An 18,314-nucleotide genomic window follows, 5' to 3' on the forward strand; every position below is an offset into this window, starting at 1 on the left:
GTAAAGGACAAGTGAGATCAGCCTGGAATATTCCTGCTCTGCTAACCTGACATTTTAAATAGAGCCCTCATTGACACAGACTTGTTTTATAACCTGCTTTGAATACACTCTGCATATTCACACTCAGAGTTGTAGATGGGAGTTTAAATATTGATATTTTTGCAATCAGTTTTGAATGCAAAGCTTTGTGAGTGTGCTCGAGCCCTTTCAGATGTCAAAATGCTGCTGCCATGTCCCTTTGAGGAGATTTGCATTACCCAGCACAGACCCTGTGCCTTCTAAATGATAACAGCATCTCCTCACACCCTTTCTACAGCCAATATAAACAGAGGAGCTCAAATTCAGAGCCTCTGAGCTGGATTCCTGCTCTGTGTTGCTCCCTGCAGGACTCATCTCTTTCTGTGGACTGTGCAATATTCATAGCAGGGCTGAGATGTGGCCCAGGAGCACATGTGGAACTCCACCTGAGATCACCCTGCTCCTCACCCTCCCAGGCAGCTGCTGCTGCTCGGAGCACAGACGTGATGGAGACAGGAGAGAATCACCCAGGAGGAGCCAAGGCTGGCCCCAGGAGGCTGCAGGGGGTGACAGGGGAGGGCAAGGAGGTAGCACAGGGGATGGAAGTGGCTCAGCATCCCCGAGAGCCTCCCAGGTCACAGAATCACTGACGTTGGAGAAGTCCTCCCATCCCAGCTGTGCCCAACCTTGTCCCCAACCCAGAGCACTGAATGCCGTGTCCAGGTGTTCCTTGGACACCTCCAGGGATGGGGACTCCAAACCTCCCTGGGCACCTGACCACTCGTTCCATGAAAAAATTCCTGTTGATGTCCAACCTGACCCTCCCCTGGCCCAGCTTCAGGCCATTTCCTCTCATCCTGGCTCTTGTTCTCCAGGAGCAGAGCCCAACTTCCCCATGGCTGCACCCTCCTGTCAGAAAGCCAGTTTGCTGGAAAATGACAGAATTTTTAGGAAATAAAAATACACTTCTGTGGTGTTGTGAGGGTCCCAGGACGAGGGGAGAGATGAGAATTTGACTCCATGTTCTCAGAAGACTGATTTATTTTTTATTATATAATATGATATATATGATATGATATGATGTATATGATGTGATATATGATATATATATTATATATGATATAATATATATGTGATATTATATATATGATATATATGATATGATATTTATGATATACTAAACCTATACTGAAGAAAGAGAAAGGAAACATCAGAAGGCTAAACAAGAATGAATAATAAAAACCTGTGGCGGACCAGAGAGTCTGACACAGCTGGACTGGAATTGGTCATTAAGTAAAACCAATTCACATGCTGGGATAAACAATTCTCCAAATCACATTCCAAAGCAGCAAAACAGAGAGAAGCTGAAGCTTCCCGGGAGAGAAAATCCTGGTGAAGGGATTTTTCATAAAATATCATGCTGACATACTTCAAATTTTATATGCTAGTTTTTTGTGTAATGTTCATCGAGTGCTTTTCCATATTGAGAACAGTGTCTTTGTCCTGTCTTTGGGTTTGAGTTACAAGGTAATTCCTGAGCAACACCCAGTTTTGATCTAAAATACCTGGTAAAACCCTCTGGATAATATGATAGTGGAGGTGGCAACTCACCATTGTGCTGTATTTGACTTGTTCCAAATGTGGGGAGTAGAAATATCGAGACACAAGACAGAATTCTATCTTTAGATTCATTCATTTTTATATTAATAGAAAGAAATTTACAAATGAGGTGGTTGAGCTGTTCATGAGGACAAGTCAGAGAGGGATGATAATTACATGGACTATATTTTGAGGGTACATTGCTTTATTTATATGATAAATAGAACTGCAAAGCTGGGTCACTTACAAGAGCTTAATATTGAATTATTTCTGTTGGAAAAGACCTTTAAGATCATCACGCCCAGTGGTGAAACCAGCTCTGCCAAGCCCAAGATTGTGAAGAGCATCTACACCTTGTACAAGTAAGAACTTCTTGACAAGAGATATTTACATCTTATATATTTTTCCCTATTTCAGAAGCAGAAGATGCCTTTGTCCACAAGGAGAAGGTGCAGAAAGAGGTGAAGGCTGCACTGTCAGAAAATGCCACGCTGAGCTGCGAGGTGGCCCAGGAGAAAACAGAGGTGAAGTGGTACAAGGATGGGAAACTGATCAGCTCCAGCAAGAAGTTCAAGGTGGAGTCGGAGGGCAAATCGCGTCGCCTGGTGGTGGGTCAGGTGGAGAAGAAAGATGCAGGGGAGTACACCTGTGAGGCTGCTGGCCAAAAACTCACCTTCAGGATCGATGTTAAGGGTGAGAGAATGTGCTGCATCCCTGTTTACAACCCTGAAAAATCAAAATCCCTGTTTTTCATCCTGAAAAATTGAAGGAGGGGAAGGTTATATGGCTTGTCAAACTCCATCTCAACAGGCCATCGCTTAACTGATGGTTTACTCATGAAATTGTGTTCATGCTGTTAGATCTGTCTTTGTTTTGTAGAAACTGAGCATGCAGTGGATTTCTGTAGCCCCAAACTCAGGTCAGAGTGAAGATCTCTGGGGAATTTCCTTGGGAACCTTGGGGAGATGCACTGATAGCATATGAGCACAGGTGGTCTCTTGTGAAAGCTCCTTTCTGAAATATAGTTTATTATAGAGGAAACCTTTATATTATGACCTCTGTCAACTGGATGGAAATGCCAGAACTCTTCTCAGAAGCAGGAAATGAGGAAAAAAAATGAGGAAAAGCTCTTTTCACCTTCATATTCAAGACAGCTTTTAATCTTGACATCCTTCTGTTGTACCCCAATGAATTTAAAGCAAATTGAAGAGTTCACACATTAGATTTATTTTTGACCATGACATGGTGCAAATACAATTGGGGCTGGCTAATTTTCATTCATTAGAAAAAAATAATTTTTTCACATCTTGAGAACAGTTGGGAAATAAATATACAGAAGCAGAATAGGTTCACAAAGTTTGTTTTCCCAACACTATCTTTGTTTTGTTGGCAAAGTAAATTACAAATCTTGAATTGGTTGGGCAATTTAATGCTTGTCCTCTTACAGCAAACCTTATTCTGAGAGACCTCATCCGCCTTAGTGCTGCTGGATTTTGTGATATGTTACTTTCTTCAGATTTTGAAGAAAGGTAGTGGAGGAAATAAAAGCAATTTTGAGACTGTGTCTTGGACTACCAGAGAATGACTCCTTCATAGGCACTTGATGCAATTCAAATGTTAAAAATTCAGTTGGTGATGGTGGCAGGGAATGTGAATGGGAAATTAATTTCAGCAACACAATTGAAAAGATGCTGTATGCATTTGGGAAGGGATCTGTGAATTTTCAAAATCTGTCCTTGTACCCTCGATTGCAGAGGCAGAAGATGCTTTTGTCCACAAGGAGAAGGTGCAGAAAGAGGTGAAGGCTGCACTGACAGAAAATGCCACGCTGAGCTGCGAGGTGGCCCAGGAGAAAACAGAGGTGAAGTGGTACAAGGATGGGAAACTGATCAGCTCCAGCAAGAAGTTCAAGGTGGAGTCGGAGGGCAAATCTCGTCGCCTGGTGGTGGGTCAGGTGGAGAAGAAAGATGCAGGGGAGTACACCTGTGAGGCTGCTGGCCAAAAACTCACCTTCAGGATCGATGTCCCAGGTAGGAGAAGGTTCTTTGGCCCATCAGTCTCATTTCTAGAATCTTTAGAAAAATTAGCATTATTTTGTAAGTCTTCTTCATGTTACGCTTCAAATTTTTGGAGTACATCAGTGGCATGGCCTAGCATGGGCACAAATACAAGTTTTCTTCATGTATTCTTTGTAAAACATTTAAAATCCTTAAAACAGGGAGATGAATCCCTGAAAAATTTTGGAAATCACTGGAGGGAAGGGGCTGTAAAAAAGAAGGTACTGATGGTTTTCATCTCCTTCCTTCTGTCTTGGTGCAACGAGAACAAATCTGCACCACAGCTCATTCTCAGTGCAGGGTCATGGTGGAGAGCCTGCCCAATGTCCACACTCCTTTTCTTTCCCTTGGAAGTGCTCATTTCAGTCTGAAGGGAGTTGTGGAAGTTGGGCTTGATATATATTAAGGTCAATAAAGTGTCAAGAAAGAAGCAAGTAAGGAAAGAAGATGTCATGGAGACTCATTCTAGTTGTATTTCCCTACTGGGACCATCAAGAGGTAGAATAGATTCAGCTTCCCATCTCCCTCACAGCTTCCCAATCCAATTGCAAGTGGTGTGACTGACGTGTCTCTGGAGGACAGAGGGATTTCACCATTTGGATGTGCTGAGCTTTTCCCAGTGTTGCACTCAGAACAAACAACAGGGTCCTGGACATGTCAGTGCTGGTCTAGAACCTCTCTCACTTCACAAAATTATCTAAGAAGAAGCAGCTGCTAAGAATCAAAGAAATAAATTTTATGGGATTATAATGCAACACAGAACAGTTCCTTCCTCTGATAATTTGATAGTTTGCAATTAACTACAATCAAAACATGTCCTACCTTGACTGGGTCCTGCCAGTCAACGTTCTTATGAACCATAGAGAGATTACTGCTGTCAAAAAACCCAAAAAAGGCAAAAAACCACCACAAGGTCCTTTGAATGTTCCTCTGATAGACTTAGATGTTGACTGTCATGTCAGAGGGGTTTTTCCCAGTGTTACCTGTAAGCCACAATAGCGGGTTTGAGCAAAATCATATTTTGGAGAAAGTCTGGATTTCTCTCTCTTTCCAGAGCCAGAAGTTGTGTTTACAAACAAGGAGAAGGTGCAGAAAGAGGTGAAGGCTGCACTGTCAGAAAATGCCACGCTGAGCTGCGAGGTGGCCCAGGAGAAAACAGAGGTGAAGTGGTACAAGGATGGGAAACTGATCAGCTCCAGCAAGAAGTTCAAGGTGGAGTCGGAGGGCAAATCGCGTCGCCTGGTGGTGGGTCAGGTGGAGAAGAAAGATGCAGGGGAGTACACCTGTGAGGCTGCTGGCCAAAAACTCACCTTCAGAATTGATGTCACAGGTGGGAGAAGATTCTTTGTCAGAATTCAGTAGAAGCCAATACAGCAATAATTGAAATAACTACTCTGCCATGACTCAGTTGCAATAGTCTGTGTTTTGTTGTAGAGTTCACCTGATTTTCTGTGTTTGGTTGCCTGGATTTGTGGAATTGGGAATATTTGGCTTGAGCATGGTACAAGCTCTGTCTCATTCTTAGCAGGTTTAATAGTAGTTATAAATATAACAGAAATAATTAATGTTCAGATCCCTTCCATTCCTGTGATCCCAAAGGGTGATTCTTGTACACTGAACTTCTTGAAAGCAAAGAGCCATTACAGAATCCCTTCCTTGTTAGTCTTGCAATCCTATTTTAGAAGATTTAGAGGCCAGAATGTGTTTTGTCATTTGCAGTATCAGCAGCAGAGTGTAAACAGCACTTTTTTTTTTTTTTGGCTATTGTGTTATTGAAATTTCAGTTTTTTGAGATATCTTACTATTCCTGCCAGGTGCTAAATGCTCCTTTGCTGTGAAGCATTCCAAGAAATTGCTTTATTGTGTCTGAGTTCTTAGGCAAAGGGAATTTGGGATTTTGCAGTGATATGCAGGACAGATGTTCTTTGGGAAAGTTTGAATGAAATATATTTTTACCTTGTGACTTGCAACTGTAGGGTTGATGTCAAGGCTTCTCTTGGTCCTTTCCATTCATAGGCTCTTAGTTTCCAATTTTCCAAGTGGCAACTTCATCCCACAGAAGGGTAGACACTACTCAGTGATGGCAATTGTTTGTGCCAAGTGGCAACCTAAATATTTTCCAAACCTCTCCACAGAAATCTGTAAGATTAATCTAATTTTAACCTGTCAACAATTATTTTCTTCCTTTTCTTTGCTCAGAGCCCAAACCTGCATTTATAAACCAGGAAAAGGTCCAGAAGGAGGTGAAGGCTGTCCTGACAGAAAGTGCCACCCTCATGTGCGAGGTAGCACAGGACACAACTGAGGTGAAGTGGTACAAGGATGGCAAACTGCTCGTGTCCTCTCGGAAATTCAAAATAGAGACCCTGGGCAAATCCCGGCGCCTGGTGGTGGGGCAGCTGGAGAAGAAGGATGCTGGGGAATACATCTGTGAGGCTGCAGGCCAGAAGATGACCTTCAAACTGGAAGCAACTGGTGAGTGCTCACTTTGGGGTGGGAAGAACCAGTCCCTGTGGCTTAGAGGAAAACGGGATATTCCTGTCACAGCAGCCTTGGCACAGCCATTGCCTCACCTGGAGAAACACCAGTGAGCTACATGACACGTTAGTGCTTAATCTAGCAGTGTAGAGATGGGAAATTTGGACTTTTTTGTGGTCTGGAAATGCCACCTAGCTTTTTGCCTGTCTCTTTCACACACCATATCACCCAACCTCTTCCAGTGATGGGGAATTGGAAATAGACATGGGAAGTTTGCAGAGTAGCAATGGAGCTGTGGAGAAAAGTGACTCAGAAATCCTGGTCTGCTGCTTGTGTGTGCCCCAAAAATGCCTGGTTTTGTGCCAAAAGGTTGTAAAGGTGTTGGAATCCTGGACGCTGAGAATTTTCAACTTTCTTTGCTTAAAGGCACAGACCCACAAGAGAACACTGCATTTGACTTGAGGCTGTGGAGAAGGCTTCCAAAATTGATTAATACTACTGAGATTATGAATGTGTAGTTGGTTAGAAGTGTGTAATATGACAGGGTGGAAAACTTAGAGTTTGGGATTTTAGAATATAGTAATAAATATGAAGCAAGATGGAGGCTTTAGGGTGGTGGCAAGTTGTTCTTCTTCACCTTCTTCTTCCTTCTTCTTCATGGGTTTGATAATGTTTTGTAATTGGGCAGAAAAGTCTGCACTGCAGGCTCTGTGGGATCAGTTATTGGGTTAAAAGGGAAAATAATCTAGGTGTCCTTTCTTAGTTTAGTCTTAGAAGACCTTATAACAAGAGATTGTTGGCCATTTTGTGTCTTGCTAGTGAAAAGCTGCAGAACTCACAGTAGTGACACTGTTTTATTGATAAGAAATAATAAACACCTGAGTCCAAACATGAAATACTGTATCAAGTGTCTTCAATCCAGACCCAGAAAAACTAATATACAAGATAGAGAGGAGGCCAAGAAGAAGAGACTGGAATCATGGAATGGTTTGGGTTGGAAGGAACCTTAAATGTTGAGTTCCAGCCCTCCTGCCAGTGGAGCAAATAGAAAACAGACCAGAAATTCAGCCCATTAATGTCTCTTCTTAATTTTATCTAGGATCCTAAAAAGAAGGGAAAGAAATATATAGTAATTTTACTTCTAGGAAACAAGCCTTTTATGGACAGCAGATAAAATATAAATATTTACATTTTCTTTCCTCTGCTTGTTTTCTAAACAAAAGCTCTGGGTTTCCTGAGAGACCATTTTCTTTCTTCTTGCTCAGAAAAAGATCATACCAGCCACATTTCCTGGATTATTACAGGTTATGGATGAGCTGGTGGTGTGAAGAGAGAGCAATATAAAACTCCTTTGTTTTATGCCTTTTTTTTTAACTGCCTTTTTTAAAACTGCTCAAGGATTTGAGCATTAAGTTGTTAATTTTCCTGGTTTGTTATCTTTTCTAGAACCAGAGGCTAAATTTGAAAAGAAGGTTGTCCAGAAAGAGCCTCTCATTGTTCAAGAACACGAAAGCATCACCCTGACAACCTCAGTCACGCCTGAAACCGCTGCAGTGAGGTGGTTCAAGGATGGCACAGAAATCAAGGCGAGCAAGAAATGTGTGATCAAAAGCGAGGGGGCATCCAGGACGCTGACAGTGAACGCAGCTGAGAGCACAGACTCTGCCCTCTACACCTGCCAGACAAAGGATGACAAGCAGGAATTCAGGGTCCAGGTGAAAGGTGAGCAGTGCCCAGCTCACGGCCCAGCCCAGCAGCTGCACTTCCCTCATGGTGGGGTGGAGGTGGAATCCAAACTCTTCTGGAAACTGTTCCAACCTCAAGGCTTATTGTGCCTTCTCTGGATGCCCCATTGTGGGCTGGAAAAGTTCTCCAGCTTCCAGAAAAACTTTCCGTAAAACTTTCCCAAAAACATTCCAAAAAACTTTTGAAAAACTTTTGAAAATCATGAAAAAATTTAAAAATCGTAAACAATTTTTAAAAATCGTAAACAATTTTTAAAAATCGTAAACAATTTTTAAAAATCGTAAACAATTTTTAAAAATCGTAAACAATTTTTAAAAAGCATTACAATTTTAAAATCATAAAAGTTTTAAAGGTCATTAAAAATGTAAAAATCATTAAAAAAATCTTAAAGTCATAAAAAAAAATTTTTAAATAATAAAAATTTTAGAAATCATAGAAAACAAAAAAATTTCTTAAAAATTAAAAAAAAATTAATAAAGAATTTCTGTTTTTTTCTTTTGCTGGCCAGTTTGGAAGCCTATGATGAGTGCTTCTGGGGCTTGCTCCCCTCCTGTTTCTGTGTCCTCCTATAGAATGACAGGGATCTGAAAATCCCTGAAATCTGAAAATCCCACCTCAAAGGAATCTGCCTGAATTTCCACATTTCTGGTTAGATTTTGTCACCCCTGAGCCCCAAATGCTTAGGGCCATTATATTTATTTGTTTATTTGTTCATTCATTCCCACAATTGGGCAGAACCAATTTCTTGGAACATATTTGTTCTCTTTCCCTCCCTCACGCTTTTCCCCTTCTCCCGGACCTCAGAAATCCCGGTGAAGTTTGCCAAGAAGCTGGAGGCCGTGAAAGCCGAGCTTGGTGGCAGCGTGTCCCTGAGCTGTGAGCTGAGCCACGCCAAGGGGAAGGTGACGTGGAGCAGGAATGGCGTGGAGATCAAGGCCAGCAAGCGTTTCCAGATCCGTGAGGAGGGAACCAAGCGGATCCTGACCATAACGGGGATCCGGGCTGAGGACGAGGGAGAATATTCCTGCGAGTCCAGGGATGACAAGAGCAGCATCACCATCGTCCCCAAACGTACGTCCCTAATGGTGACACTGTGCAAGGGTCCTTGGGTTTTGTCCTCACCTGTTAGAACCCTGCAAAGCTGAGTTTTTCCATGTGTCTGGGGTGACTCCTGCGTTGAGAACAAAATACAGAATTCCACTCTCAGTGTCAGTGGAGCCTCTATTTGTGAAGAACATAATGATTGTGAGACCTGGCTCAGGTCTCTTCATATTGCATTTGAGGCTGGAATTCATTTTCCCAAATAAAAGATGGGATTTTATTTCCCCTCTTTTTTGACTTCTCTTTGTGCAAAAAATTTACTCAGACATGGGAAATATGATGATCCACTTTTGTGATCACTTACTGTATTAACTGACTATTTATTGCTGTATTTACTGGGTATTTATTACTGTATTTACTGAGTTTCCTGTATTTATTTGAGTATAGTATTATGCTGTATTCAAATTGCTGCTTCCAAAAAAGTCAGACCCAGAAAATATGATGATCCACTTTTGTGATTACATGCTATATTTACTAACTATTTATTACTGTATTTAATGAGTTTCCTGTTTTTGAGTACAGTATTATGCTGTACTCAAATTGCTGCTTCTAAGAAAGCTACGGAAGCTTTTGGCTGTTTGGAGATACTCAAGGACATGCTCCTGAATGTTTTACCTCTATCCATCAGCTCCCAGAGTGGTGAAATTCGTCACAAGTCTCAACAGTGTGGTGTCTGAGGAAGGGAAAGAGGCCGTGTTCAAGTGCACAGTCTCCCCCAGTGATGCTGTGGTCACCTGGCTCAGGAATGGTGCCAAGATTGAAGCCAGCAAGAAATACGTGATCTCTCAGAAGGACACCAACCACAGCCTCACCATCACTGACCTGACACTGGAGGATGCAGCTGAAATCACTGCCAATGCTGAGGGTGTGGAGAGCACAGCCAACCTCAGAGTCAGAGGTAAGAGGTGGCAGTGCCCCTTTGACAGGCTGGAAATGTCAGGGGCTTGAAATTAAATGGTCTTTAAGGTCCTTTCCAACCCAAGCTGTTCTATGATGATGTTGTTTTATGTGGTTTTCCCTGTAATTAATTATGTTAGCAGCAGGGAATTTCTGCTTTAGAATCATTAAATAGGAATGCTTTGGGTTTGGAGTTCACGAGCCACTGGTTTAAATTTCTTTCAAAGCCTGTTTTCTGGATCTTCCACATTCCCACTAATATTTCCTCTCCTGCAGAGGCCTCAATCTCCTTCAAGAAGAAGCTGGAGCCCAAAACAGTTGAAGAGAGGGAGACAGTGACCCTGGAGGTAGAGCTGACCAAGCCTGCTGAGGTGAAGTGGATGAGGAACAGCATTGTGCTGAAGCCCAGTGACAAGATAGAGATCAAAGCTGAGGGAACAAAGCACACCTTGGTGGTCAAGGACATCTCCTTCGCAGACCGGGGCTTCTACTGCTGCGAGAGCCCTGATGACACCACCCAGGCCAAGATCAATGTGGAAAGTGAGTCCAGTGATCCTCAGCTCTATAAATACCCCAGGCAGGGTCTGGAGGTGGATTCTGGTCCCTGCATTATCATGGTGACACAGGGACAAAGCCAGTCAAATGACCAAGAGGAGGTGAAAGCTAAGCCATGAATAGAGAATGTCTGACTGGTCCCTGTTGCCTCCATCTCATCCCACCAGCTTTCACCTTTGAGCTGCTTGAAAGATTCTTCTCTTTCCTCTCTTTCTCACTCCCTGATATGCTCTGTGGTTTTCTTTGGTATGATTTTTTTACCAAAAATCCCTCTCCAGCCATCCATTGCCCTGATTTTTCTCTGCAAACCACCTGGTTCAGAATGTCTCTTTATAATCAGTCAAGGTCTAAAAAGCTACAAAAGCAAACCTCTCTGAAGGTGTTTCACTCTTGAGTAAATGGTGCCTCATCCATAGCCCTGTATTTCTGTCCTTTTCTTACCTTTTTTTTTGGTAATAATTGTCACAGGGTATTTGAAAACAGGATTTAAGTACTCAAGGACTGTCTAATTTTGTCCATAAAGTCCTTGCCACCAACTGGTGCTGGGCTGGTTCTAAATAATAGGTGAAGAAGGACTTGAAAACAGTCTTTTGGGTGTTTGATGTCTTACAAAGTGGAAGGGAACAATCTCCATGATGCCAGGAAATAATGGACTTCAGGTGCAGTGAGAAAGATCTAGGTTGTCTCTAAAAAAGCTTTTTAATGGTCAGATGACTGAATAAGTTGTGTGGAGACGTCTTGGAGGCTTCATTGTGTTTTGGGGTTTTTTTAATTATCAACTTAATTACTTTTAGTGGTGATACAAGTTTAAACATGAAATCCATTTTACTGGATGACAAGGCATGGATGACTTGTCACAGGAATGGGTAATGTCCACCCAAACCATGGATGCTTTGGCCACCAACCTGTGAGGTGTCAGCACTTTTTGCACCATGTCATGGATTTTTTTTTTTCCTTTTACTATAGCTTTTTCCTCCCATCCTTGTTTCATCCCAGTTGAAGGACTGCACGGTATTACCCTGGACTTATTTGTCATTCTTTTACTAAAATCTGACAGACCTCAATAGAAAAGGGGCCAGTGGTGTTTTCTGTCATATTTGGTTGACCTGTTTGTCTCATGAAAGCATCCATTTAAAAATAGCAGATATGTTAGCTTTGTGGTCATGGACAGGTTTTATTTCCTGTAGAAGTGGTTGTTTAATTGGCAAATACCAACTAATTGGCAGGTGCATGAGCAATAATAATTGGGGAAACAATAATGGGGAAATAATCCATTTTGGAAGTCCTCAGGCTATTTCACAGGTGCGAGATCTCCAGCTTTTCCATGTTGTTTTCCAGTGCGGCAGATCAAGCTGGTGAGAGGCCTCCAGCCCCTGGAGGTGGCTGAGAAGGGGACTGTCACCTTTGAGGTGGAGGTGTCCCACGAGGACGTGGAGGGCACCTGGCAGAAGGATGGTGTTCGTCTGAAACCTTCACCCAACCTCAGCTTCGGTGTCCTGGGCAAGAAACACTCGCTGACTCTCTCCTCAGTGGCTCTGGAAGATGCAGGAGTCATCTCCTTCAAAGCAGAGGGCATCAGCTCATCAGGGAGGCTCACTGTCAAAGGTACACGGGCACAGGAGGCTCCAGCCCTGCTTGGGGTGGATGCCGTTGTCTTCTCCTGACCCGGAGAGCAAACTTAAGAGGGCAACAAATTTTCCTGGTCACTGCAAGGGATGTAAAGCCCAGTAAAGTTTCCATCTGGTGCCAACAGGATCATTGTGGCATCACTGTCCACAAAGCAATGATAAAGCGCCCAAACCAATACAAATTTTATTTTTCATGAAAACCTACCCATCAGTGCTTGTGTGACGCCATTCCCCATTTGTCTTTCTTTCCCAGAATTGCCTGTGAGGATCAGCAAACCTTTGGCAGATGTCAGTGTAACTCAGAAGCTCAAGGCCACATTCGAGTGTGAGCTGTCCAAACCCAATGCCAATGTGAAGTGGTTCAAGGTACAGCACTTAATGGATTGTGATATTTTAATTTCTGACTTCTCTGGAAGGGAATGGGAGCCTCTAATTCTGATTCTAGGGAATATGAGCCCTGAGCCTTTGGAGTACAGCTCTTAGCATTGCTCTCTTGTCCTTATGTTCGTTTACTCTCCCAATTAATCACTCTCAGAGTTTTATTTGCTGTATTTAGAAATTGGTTTGAAAGTTAAACTTTTCTATTCTTGCACAGAATGTGAGCACTGCTGTTACAGATTTGCAGTGTTGTGTTCACTCCACACCAAGCAGTATTCACCCAGGATTTACAGGCTTTTTGGGAAATGGGGATGTAAAGAAAAGCCTCAATTTCCTTTGTCAGGGAAGGGAATACATAAAATCCCTTTTCCCTACACAGTCATTTTGGGGATCAGCTCTGGCATTTCATCAGCCTTCCTTGGGGCTCAGCTGGTACTTTCCTTGATTTGGGGTAGCAGCAGTTCTTCAAGGTGGAATTTGGGCTGGAAGGGTCATCTCATTTCCAACCTCCTGCCATGAGCACAGACATCTGCAGCCAGATCAGGTTGCTCGGAGCCCTGTTCAACCTGCTCCGGAATGTTTCCAGGGATGGGGCACCCACCACCTCTCTGGGCTACCTGTGCCAGTGTTTGGCCACCCTCACTGTGAAAAGCTTCTTTCTTATTGCCAGTCTAAATTTGACCCTCTTTTAATTTAACATCATTTATGTCTGAAGAGGCTCACTGCCAACCCTGCATGGTGTTTTAAGCCTTCAAAAAAGGTGTTGGAGATCATCCAAAATTTCTGTGTGTTCCTCAGCTATTCCAACTTCCTGAAATCTTTGCCCTGTGATGAATATTCAACACGTTCCTTTAAACACAGATTTCCATTCAGTCCAATGAGAAAGATGAAATAAGCACAGATCTGAATGTCTGTTTTGCTCACTGCAGATCTACAGGAGTTGAGGGTGATCTGCTTTGACCTTTTCCCTTTCTAGGATGGGAAGGAGATCCGACAAAGTAAAAACATTGGGATTGTTTCCCAAGGAAATAAGAGAAGCCTCATTATTCACAAGTGTGAATATGAAGACCAGGGAACCTATACATGTCAAGCAGCTGAAGACAAGACATCAGCTACTCTAAAAGTTCATGGTATGTTTGCCTGAAGTAGGAACATACATTTACTGCAGCATTTTTGGCTACACTGCAAGAAATTCTTAGTGGAGTGTTTATTTTTCACAATTGCTCGTTTTGGTTAAGTTTCTCTTCCTGGTGAGAAAATGCTGGCAAAGCTGTCCTGTGCTTGCTCTATCCTTGCTGTATTTTTGGAAGAGGTGCTAACTCAGTTTTCCATTTCTCATAAGTGATTTCTATTCTCTGGACTCTGAATGGTGTTTCTGGATTGGCACATTAGGAAATACTGGGCAGCCTGATCCGAAGCAGGGATTCAGTGGCTGGTGCTGATGTGATTTGGTGGCACCATTGTCATGGGGGGAATTTTCCTGAACAGGGACTGGATAAGGCTTGGGTATGAGCTCAAGAAGTGCCCTCATTTTTAGGTTGTAAATGCTAAGGAAAGGGTACTTATTTCTGCCTGCACCTCTCCTTTCTGCTCAGGGCAGTTTTTCCACCTGAGTGTTGCACTGAGCAACTGATGAAGCACCAGGTGTCCGTGTTTGGTGTTTTGTCACCAGGCTCTGAAGCACCTGAGATAAGCTCTGAGATAAAGGCAAGTTACTCAACAGACAGCTCTCCTGTGCCCTGGAAGATGCTATTTTCTAAAGGGGCATGGTAAAAACAGATCAGCTCTTTCTTAGTGAAAGACAGAGCATCTTTCTCATTGCTTACTAGATGCTGTCCTCATGTGGCTGCTTGGGTTCTGCAGTATCTTCATGAACAGCTGCCCCATGGGCTCCCCCTTTTCTCCCTGGTTTTGGGGTTGGGATGGGTTTTGTTTGGATTTCAGCTCTGCTCCTGAGGCTGATCCAAGGTGAATCAAGGCCTTCTCTTTCAAAGAGAAAGGGCTGCAGTAGCATAGATAAATAATCAGTTGTGACAAAAGGAGTGCCAAGGTGCAGAGTTAAAGAGGATTATACCCAGTTCAGGAGACTCTGGAAAAAGATATCTCCTATGTAAAACAGATTGCAGATGAAGAAAATGAATGAGGCAGTTTATAATGACCTAAGGTTTTAGACTTGTGTTTAGTTTTTCTTGGTGAATTTGCTTTCATTAATATGTGTATTTTTTTCATTAATACCTGCATGAAGTTCCAGCATATGTAAAATCCTCTTACAATAAGCCTCAGCCATAAAAAGTATTCACTGTGTTGAAGAGAGAAACTACCTAGGAGGAAAGCCTGGTTTAGAATAAACACAGTCCCCCTTTTTTCCATGTAATTATGCAGAAGGTAAACACACCATGCTCACTTACGGAGAAACTCCCAAATAAATATTTGTCTTTATGACTTCACAGCCCGAGATGTCAAGATCGTAAAACCACTGGAAGATGTGGAAGTGAACGAATATGAGAGTGCTTCTTTCATCTGTGAGATCTCACACGACGAGGTGGAAACCCAGTGGTACAAAAATGACAACAAGCTGAAGACTTCCGACAACATCAAAATGCGGCAGGATGGTAGGAGGAAAAAAAAAGGGGATTTTGATCTGGAATGGTGTGGAAACCCAGGGCACTGGGAATATTTCTGTGTCTGCTCTGGGCTGCCCTGACCCCCAGGGCAGCACTGACTCTGACCCTCATCCATGGAGAAAGTTTCCCAGACTGCAAGATAGACCAGAATCCACAAAAATGTGCAACAGATTATAGAGAGCAGTGTGGGTGTGTCACTGGGTGAGAAATTGAGGGTTTGGGGTTTTTAGTGTGTTGTGGATGGCAGCAAGATGGAGGGCACAGGGTGTAATCCTGGGTTTTTTCTTCATGCTGCTTCTTCCTCCTTCTCCATGGGTTTGGGTGGCATTTTGTAATTGGGCAGAAAAGTCCCCACTGCAGCTCTGTGGGATCAGTTATTGGGTTAAAAGGGGAAATAATCCAGGTGTCAGTTCTCAATGGGATAGTTTAGTCTGAAAAGCCCTTGGAACAAGAGATTGTTGGCCATTTTGTGCCTTCTAATGCAAAGCTGCAGAACTCCCAGCAGTGAGACTGTTTTACTGATAAGAAACAATAAACACCTGAGTGTGAACATCTCAAGTGCCTTCAGACCAGACCCAGAGAAACCCACAACTGGAACCACCACAGAATGTGGGTGGGATAGAGGAGGGGCTGGCATGGGAGACTAGAAAATGGGGTTTTGCTCTGGGATATCTGAGCTGTGTTTGTGTGTCTGTTCCCAGGAAAAACCTATTCCCTGACATACGCACGTGTCCAGGTCGAGGATGCGGCAGAGATCAAATTCGTAGCAGAAAAAGCAGAATCTCGTGCTCACCTGACTGTAAAAGGTAATTCTGCTGTTCATGCCAGCACTGCTTCTGCTCTCTCACATTACACACCAATTCACTTCCCTCACTTTGCACGTGAAGGTTAAAAAAGTCCTACAGTCTTCAGAGAAAGAAAACCTGCCTACTTTGCTGTCTGGTAAATATCAGGTGGGAGTTTATTTTGGCTTAATTCCAGTTAAATTTTCTCAGGAGGTTGTATTTGCACCTTTAGAAATTTAAAGTTGTGTGTGAAATTTGAGGCACAAAAAGCTGTAGCTTGACTTTTTCTTGCATTTTCACTTTCTGGTGTATGTTGTAACAAAACCCAGCATTTTTGGGTATGTTTAACTAAAACAATGTGATAGAAGGAGAGAAAAGGAGAATGATTGAATTTGAAAAGGAGGATGCACTGCTGAGGAGCTCAGGAAATTGGAGATCAGTCCCTGGTTTTGCTGTAGTACTGCTGTGAGGTGTTGAGGAAAAACCACCTGTTACTTCTGCAGTTCAGCCACTCCAGCGGTAAACCACGGAGAGAACGTTTCCCTTTAAATAACTCTAAAAGGGAAACTTTAAGAGTTTTTAAGAAAAAATAACAATTAAAGTTGTTAATTGAGTGCTCAGCCTAGCAGGGATTCCTTTCATCATCCAAATTACTGAAAATGAAAGAAATATTGCTAGTGAGAGCAATGGAGACTGTACTGATGGCTCCATTTCCTTTGCCCCCCTAGAGCTGCCCGTGAAAATCGTGAAGCCCTTGCGGGATAAGATCGCCCTGTGGAAGCACCGGGGGGTCCTGGAGTGCCAGGTGTCCCGGGCCAATGCCAAGGTCAGGTGGTTCAAAAAGGACAGGGAAATTCACCCTGGTGTGAAATACGAGATCGTGAGCGAGGGCGTCTATCGCAAACTCGTCATCAACGACGCCGACTACGAGGATGAGGACACGTACACCTGTGATGCCTTCGATGACAGAACCAGTGCTAATTTCTTCGTTGAAGGTAGAAAACCTCTTTTTTTCACCCCTAGGATTCACTGAGAGGAGGATGACCTGACTCATTTGTTGTTTACGTTGGAAAGGATGGGCTGACTCACTTGTTGTTTGCTTTGGAAACACAATACTGCTTAAAAATGAATTTTAATTCATGTTATTTTTTCTGAAGTCCATTGGTGTTCAATCCTTTTACACACAGGAACATGCTGAAAAATTAATATATGGTATATTCTCCTAAGGAAAATGAGGGAATTCCCATTCCAGACACATTTATCAAATGTATTGGATAAAGTCTGTTTTTCACATAAATGTTGCAGGTCCTTTTATCAACATTTCATTCCAATGAACCTTCTTTTCCATTTTATTGTGTTACATATTTGATACCAGGATAGGAAGGTGACTTTAGAATTAGGACTAGGAATCAAGAGATATAGATTCACTTTCTGGCCTGTGACCAGCAATGTGTGTTTGCTTTCATAGAGAATAAAAGATGTTTTAAGGCCTTTTGAGTTCATAAGTGCAGAAAAGATGTCTTGAGTGGTCAGGCTGATAATGGAAAAGCTTTCATGACTCCTAAATCCCTGCTCTCTTGTTCCATCCAGAGCAAGCCATTAATATTGTAAAAGAATTGTGTGACGAGGACGTGACTGAGCCTGAAGAAGCCAATTTTGAATGTGAGACTTCCATTCCATCTGTGAAACCTGCCAAGTGGTTCCTGAAGGGAGCAGCCTTGCAGGCTGGCAGAAACATCATCATGCAGCAGGAAGGCACCATCCACAGGCTGACAATAATCAAAACAAGTGTTGATATGACAGGCACCATCCAGTTCTCCATTGGCAAATCCAAATCCACAGCAAACCTGCTCGTCAGAGGTAATGTGATTTTTAATATATATCATGTGAATCAGAACCAAGATCTTCCCTTTCACAGTAGCTGGAAAGTAATTTGTCATAAATATTCTCTGTTCTGGGCTGGATTCTTGGAAATGCATGTGTACCTGGAAGATGTGTTTTGTTCCCAGCTGCAAGTTGGGAAGTTGGGACCAATGCTGGATGCACCAACTGAGCCAGAAATGTCTTAGGAAGGGATCTGATTAAATGACTTTGGTGTCCCTGGTATTCAAATCTGTCAAGCTAAAACTGGTTTCTGTTATATTTTTATTCACTTGACTTTACCAAGGAGGACAAAACAGATGAAATTTGCCAGGAGAGTTTATTTTGTCCCGTTTATGAGCTGGCCAAGTTTGATAGCTCATTTACTTAATTCATTTTGTCATTGACTTGATGTAGGACAAAGCCTCAGGGCTTTTTATCTTCTGCTGTCACCATGGTAAATCTCTTCAATCACGTCCTGAAGTCCTTGTTTTGTCTTTCATTTACTCTTACTTGAATGAAAACCTCAATTAGAGAGCAATTCAGCAATCACTGAGCCAGAAGTGGACCTTGAATTTGGTGGTTGAT

The 18,314-nt window shown here is 42.7% G+C and overlaps 1 protein-coding gene across 1 annotated transcript in view; it reads left to right on the plus strand.

Moving 5' to 3' along the window:
• Positions 1–18,314, plus strand: part of OBSCN (obscurin, cytoskeletal calmodulin and titin-interacting RhoGEF) — a 164,995-nt gene that overhangs the window by 41,926 nt on the left and 104,755 nt on the right. Inside the window, exons 12-26 of the mRNA XM_063171002.1 lie at positions 2,035–2,310; positions 3,372–3,647; positions 4,729–5,004; positions 5,874–6,149; positions 7,599–7,874; positions 8,703–8,969; positions 9,628–9,897; positions 10,173–10,436; positions 11,790–12,056; positions 12,333–12,445; positions 13,434–13,587; positions 14,908–15,069; positions 15,783–15,887; positions 16,595–16,861; positions 17,457–17,726. Coding sequence (XP_063027072.1) covers positions 2,035–2,310; positions 3,372–3,647; positions 4,729–5,004; positions 5,874–6,149; positions 7,599–7,874; positions 8,703–8,969; positions 9,628–9,897; positions 10,173–10,436; positions 11,790–12,056; positions 12,333–12,445; positions 13,434–13,587; positions 14,908–15,069; positions 15,783–15,887; positions 16,595–16,861; positions 17,457–17,726 — 3,519 coding nt within the window. The remainder of the gene's footprint in view (positions 1–2,034; positions 2,311–3,371; positions 3,648–4,728; positions 5,005–5,873; positions 6,150–7,598; positions 7,875–8,702; positions 8,970–9,627; positions 9,898–10,172; positions 10,437–11,789; positions 12,057–12,332; positions 12,446–13,433; positions 13,588–14,907; positions 15,070–15,782; positions 15,888–16,594; positions 16,862–17,456; positions 17,727–18,314) is intronic.

Source organism: Melospiza melodia, chromosome 1 (genome assembly GCF_035770615.1).
Source record: "Melospiza melodia melodia isolate bMelMel2 chromosome 1, bMelMel2.pri, whole genome shotgun sequence".
Lineage (NCBI taxonomy): Eukaryota > Metazoa > Chordata > Aves > Passeriformes > Passerellidae > Melospiza > Melospiza melodia.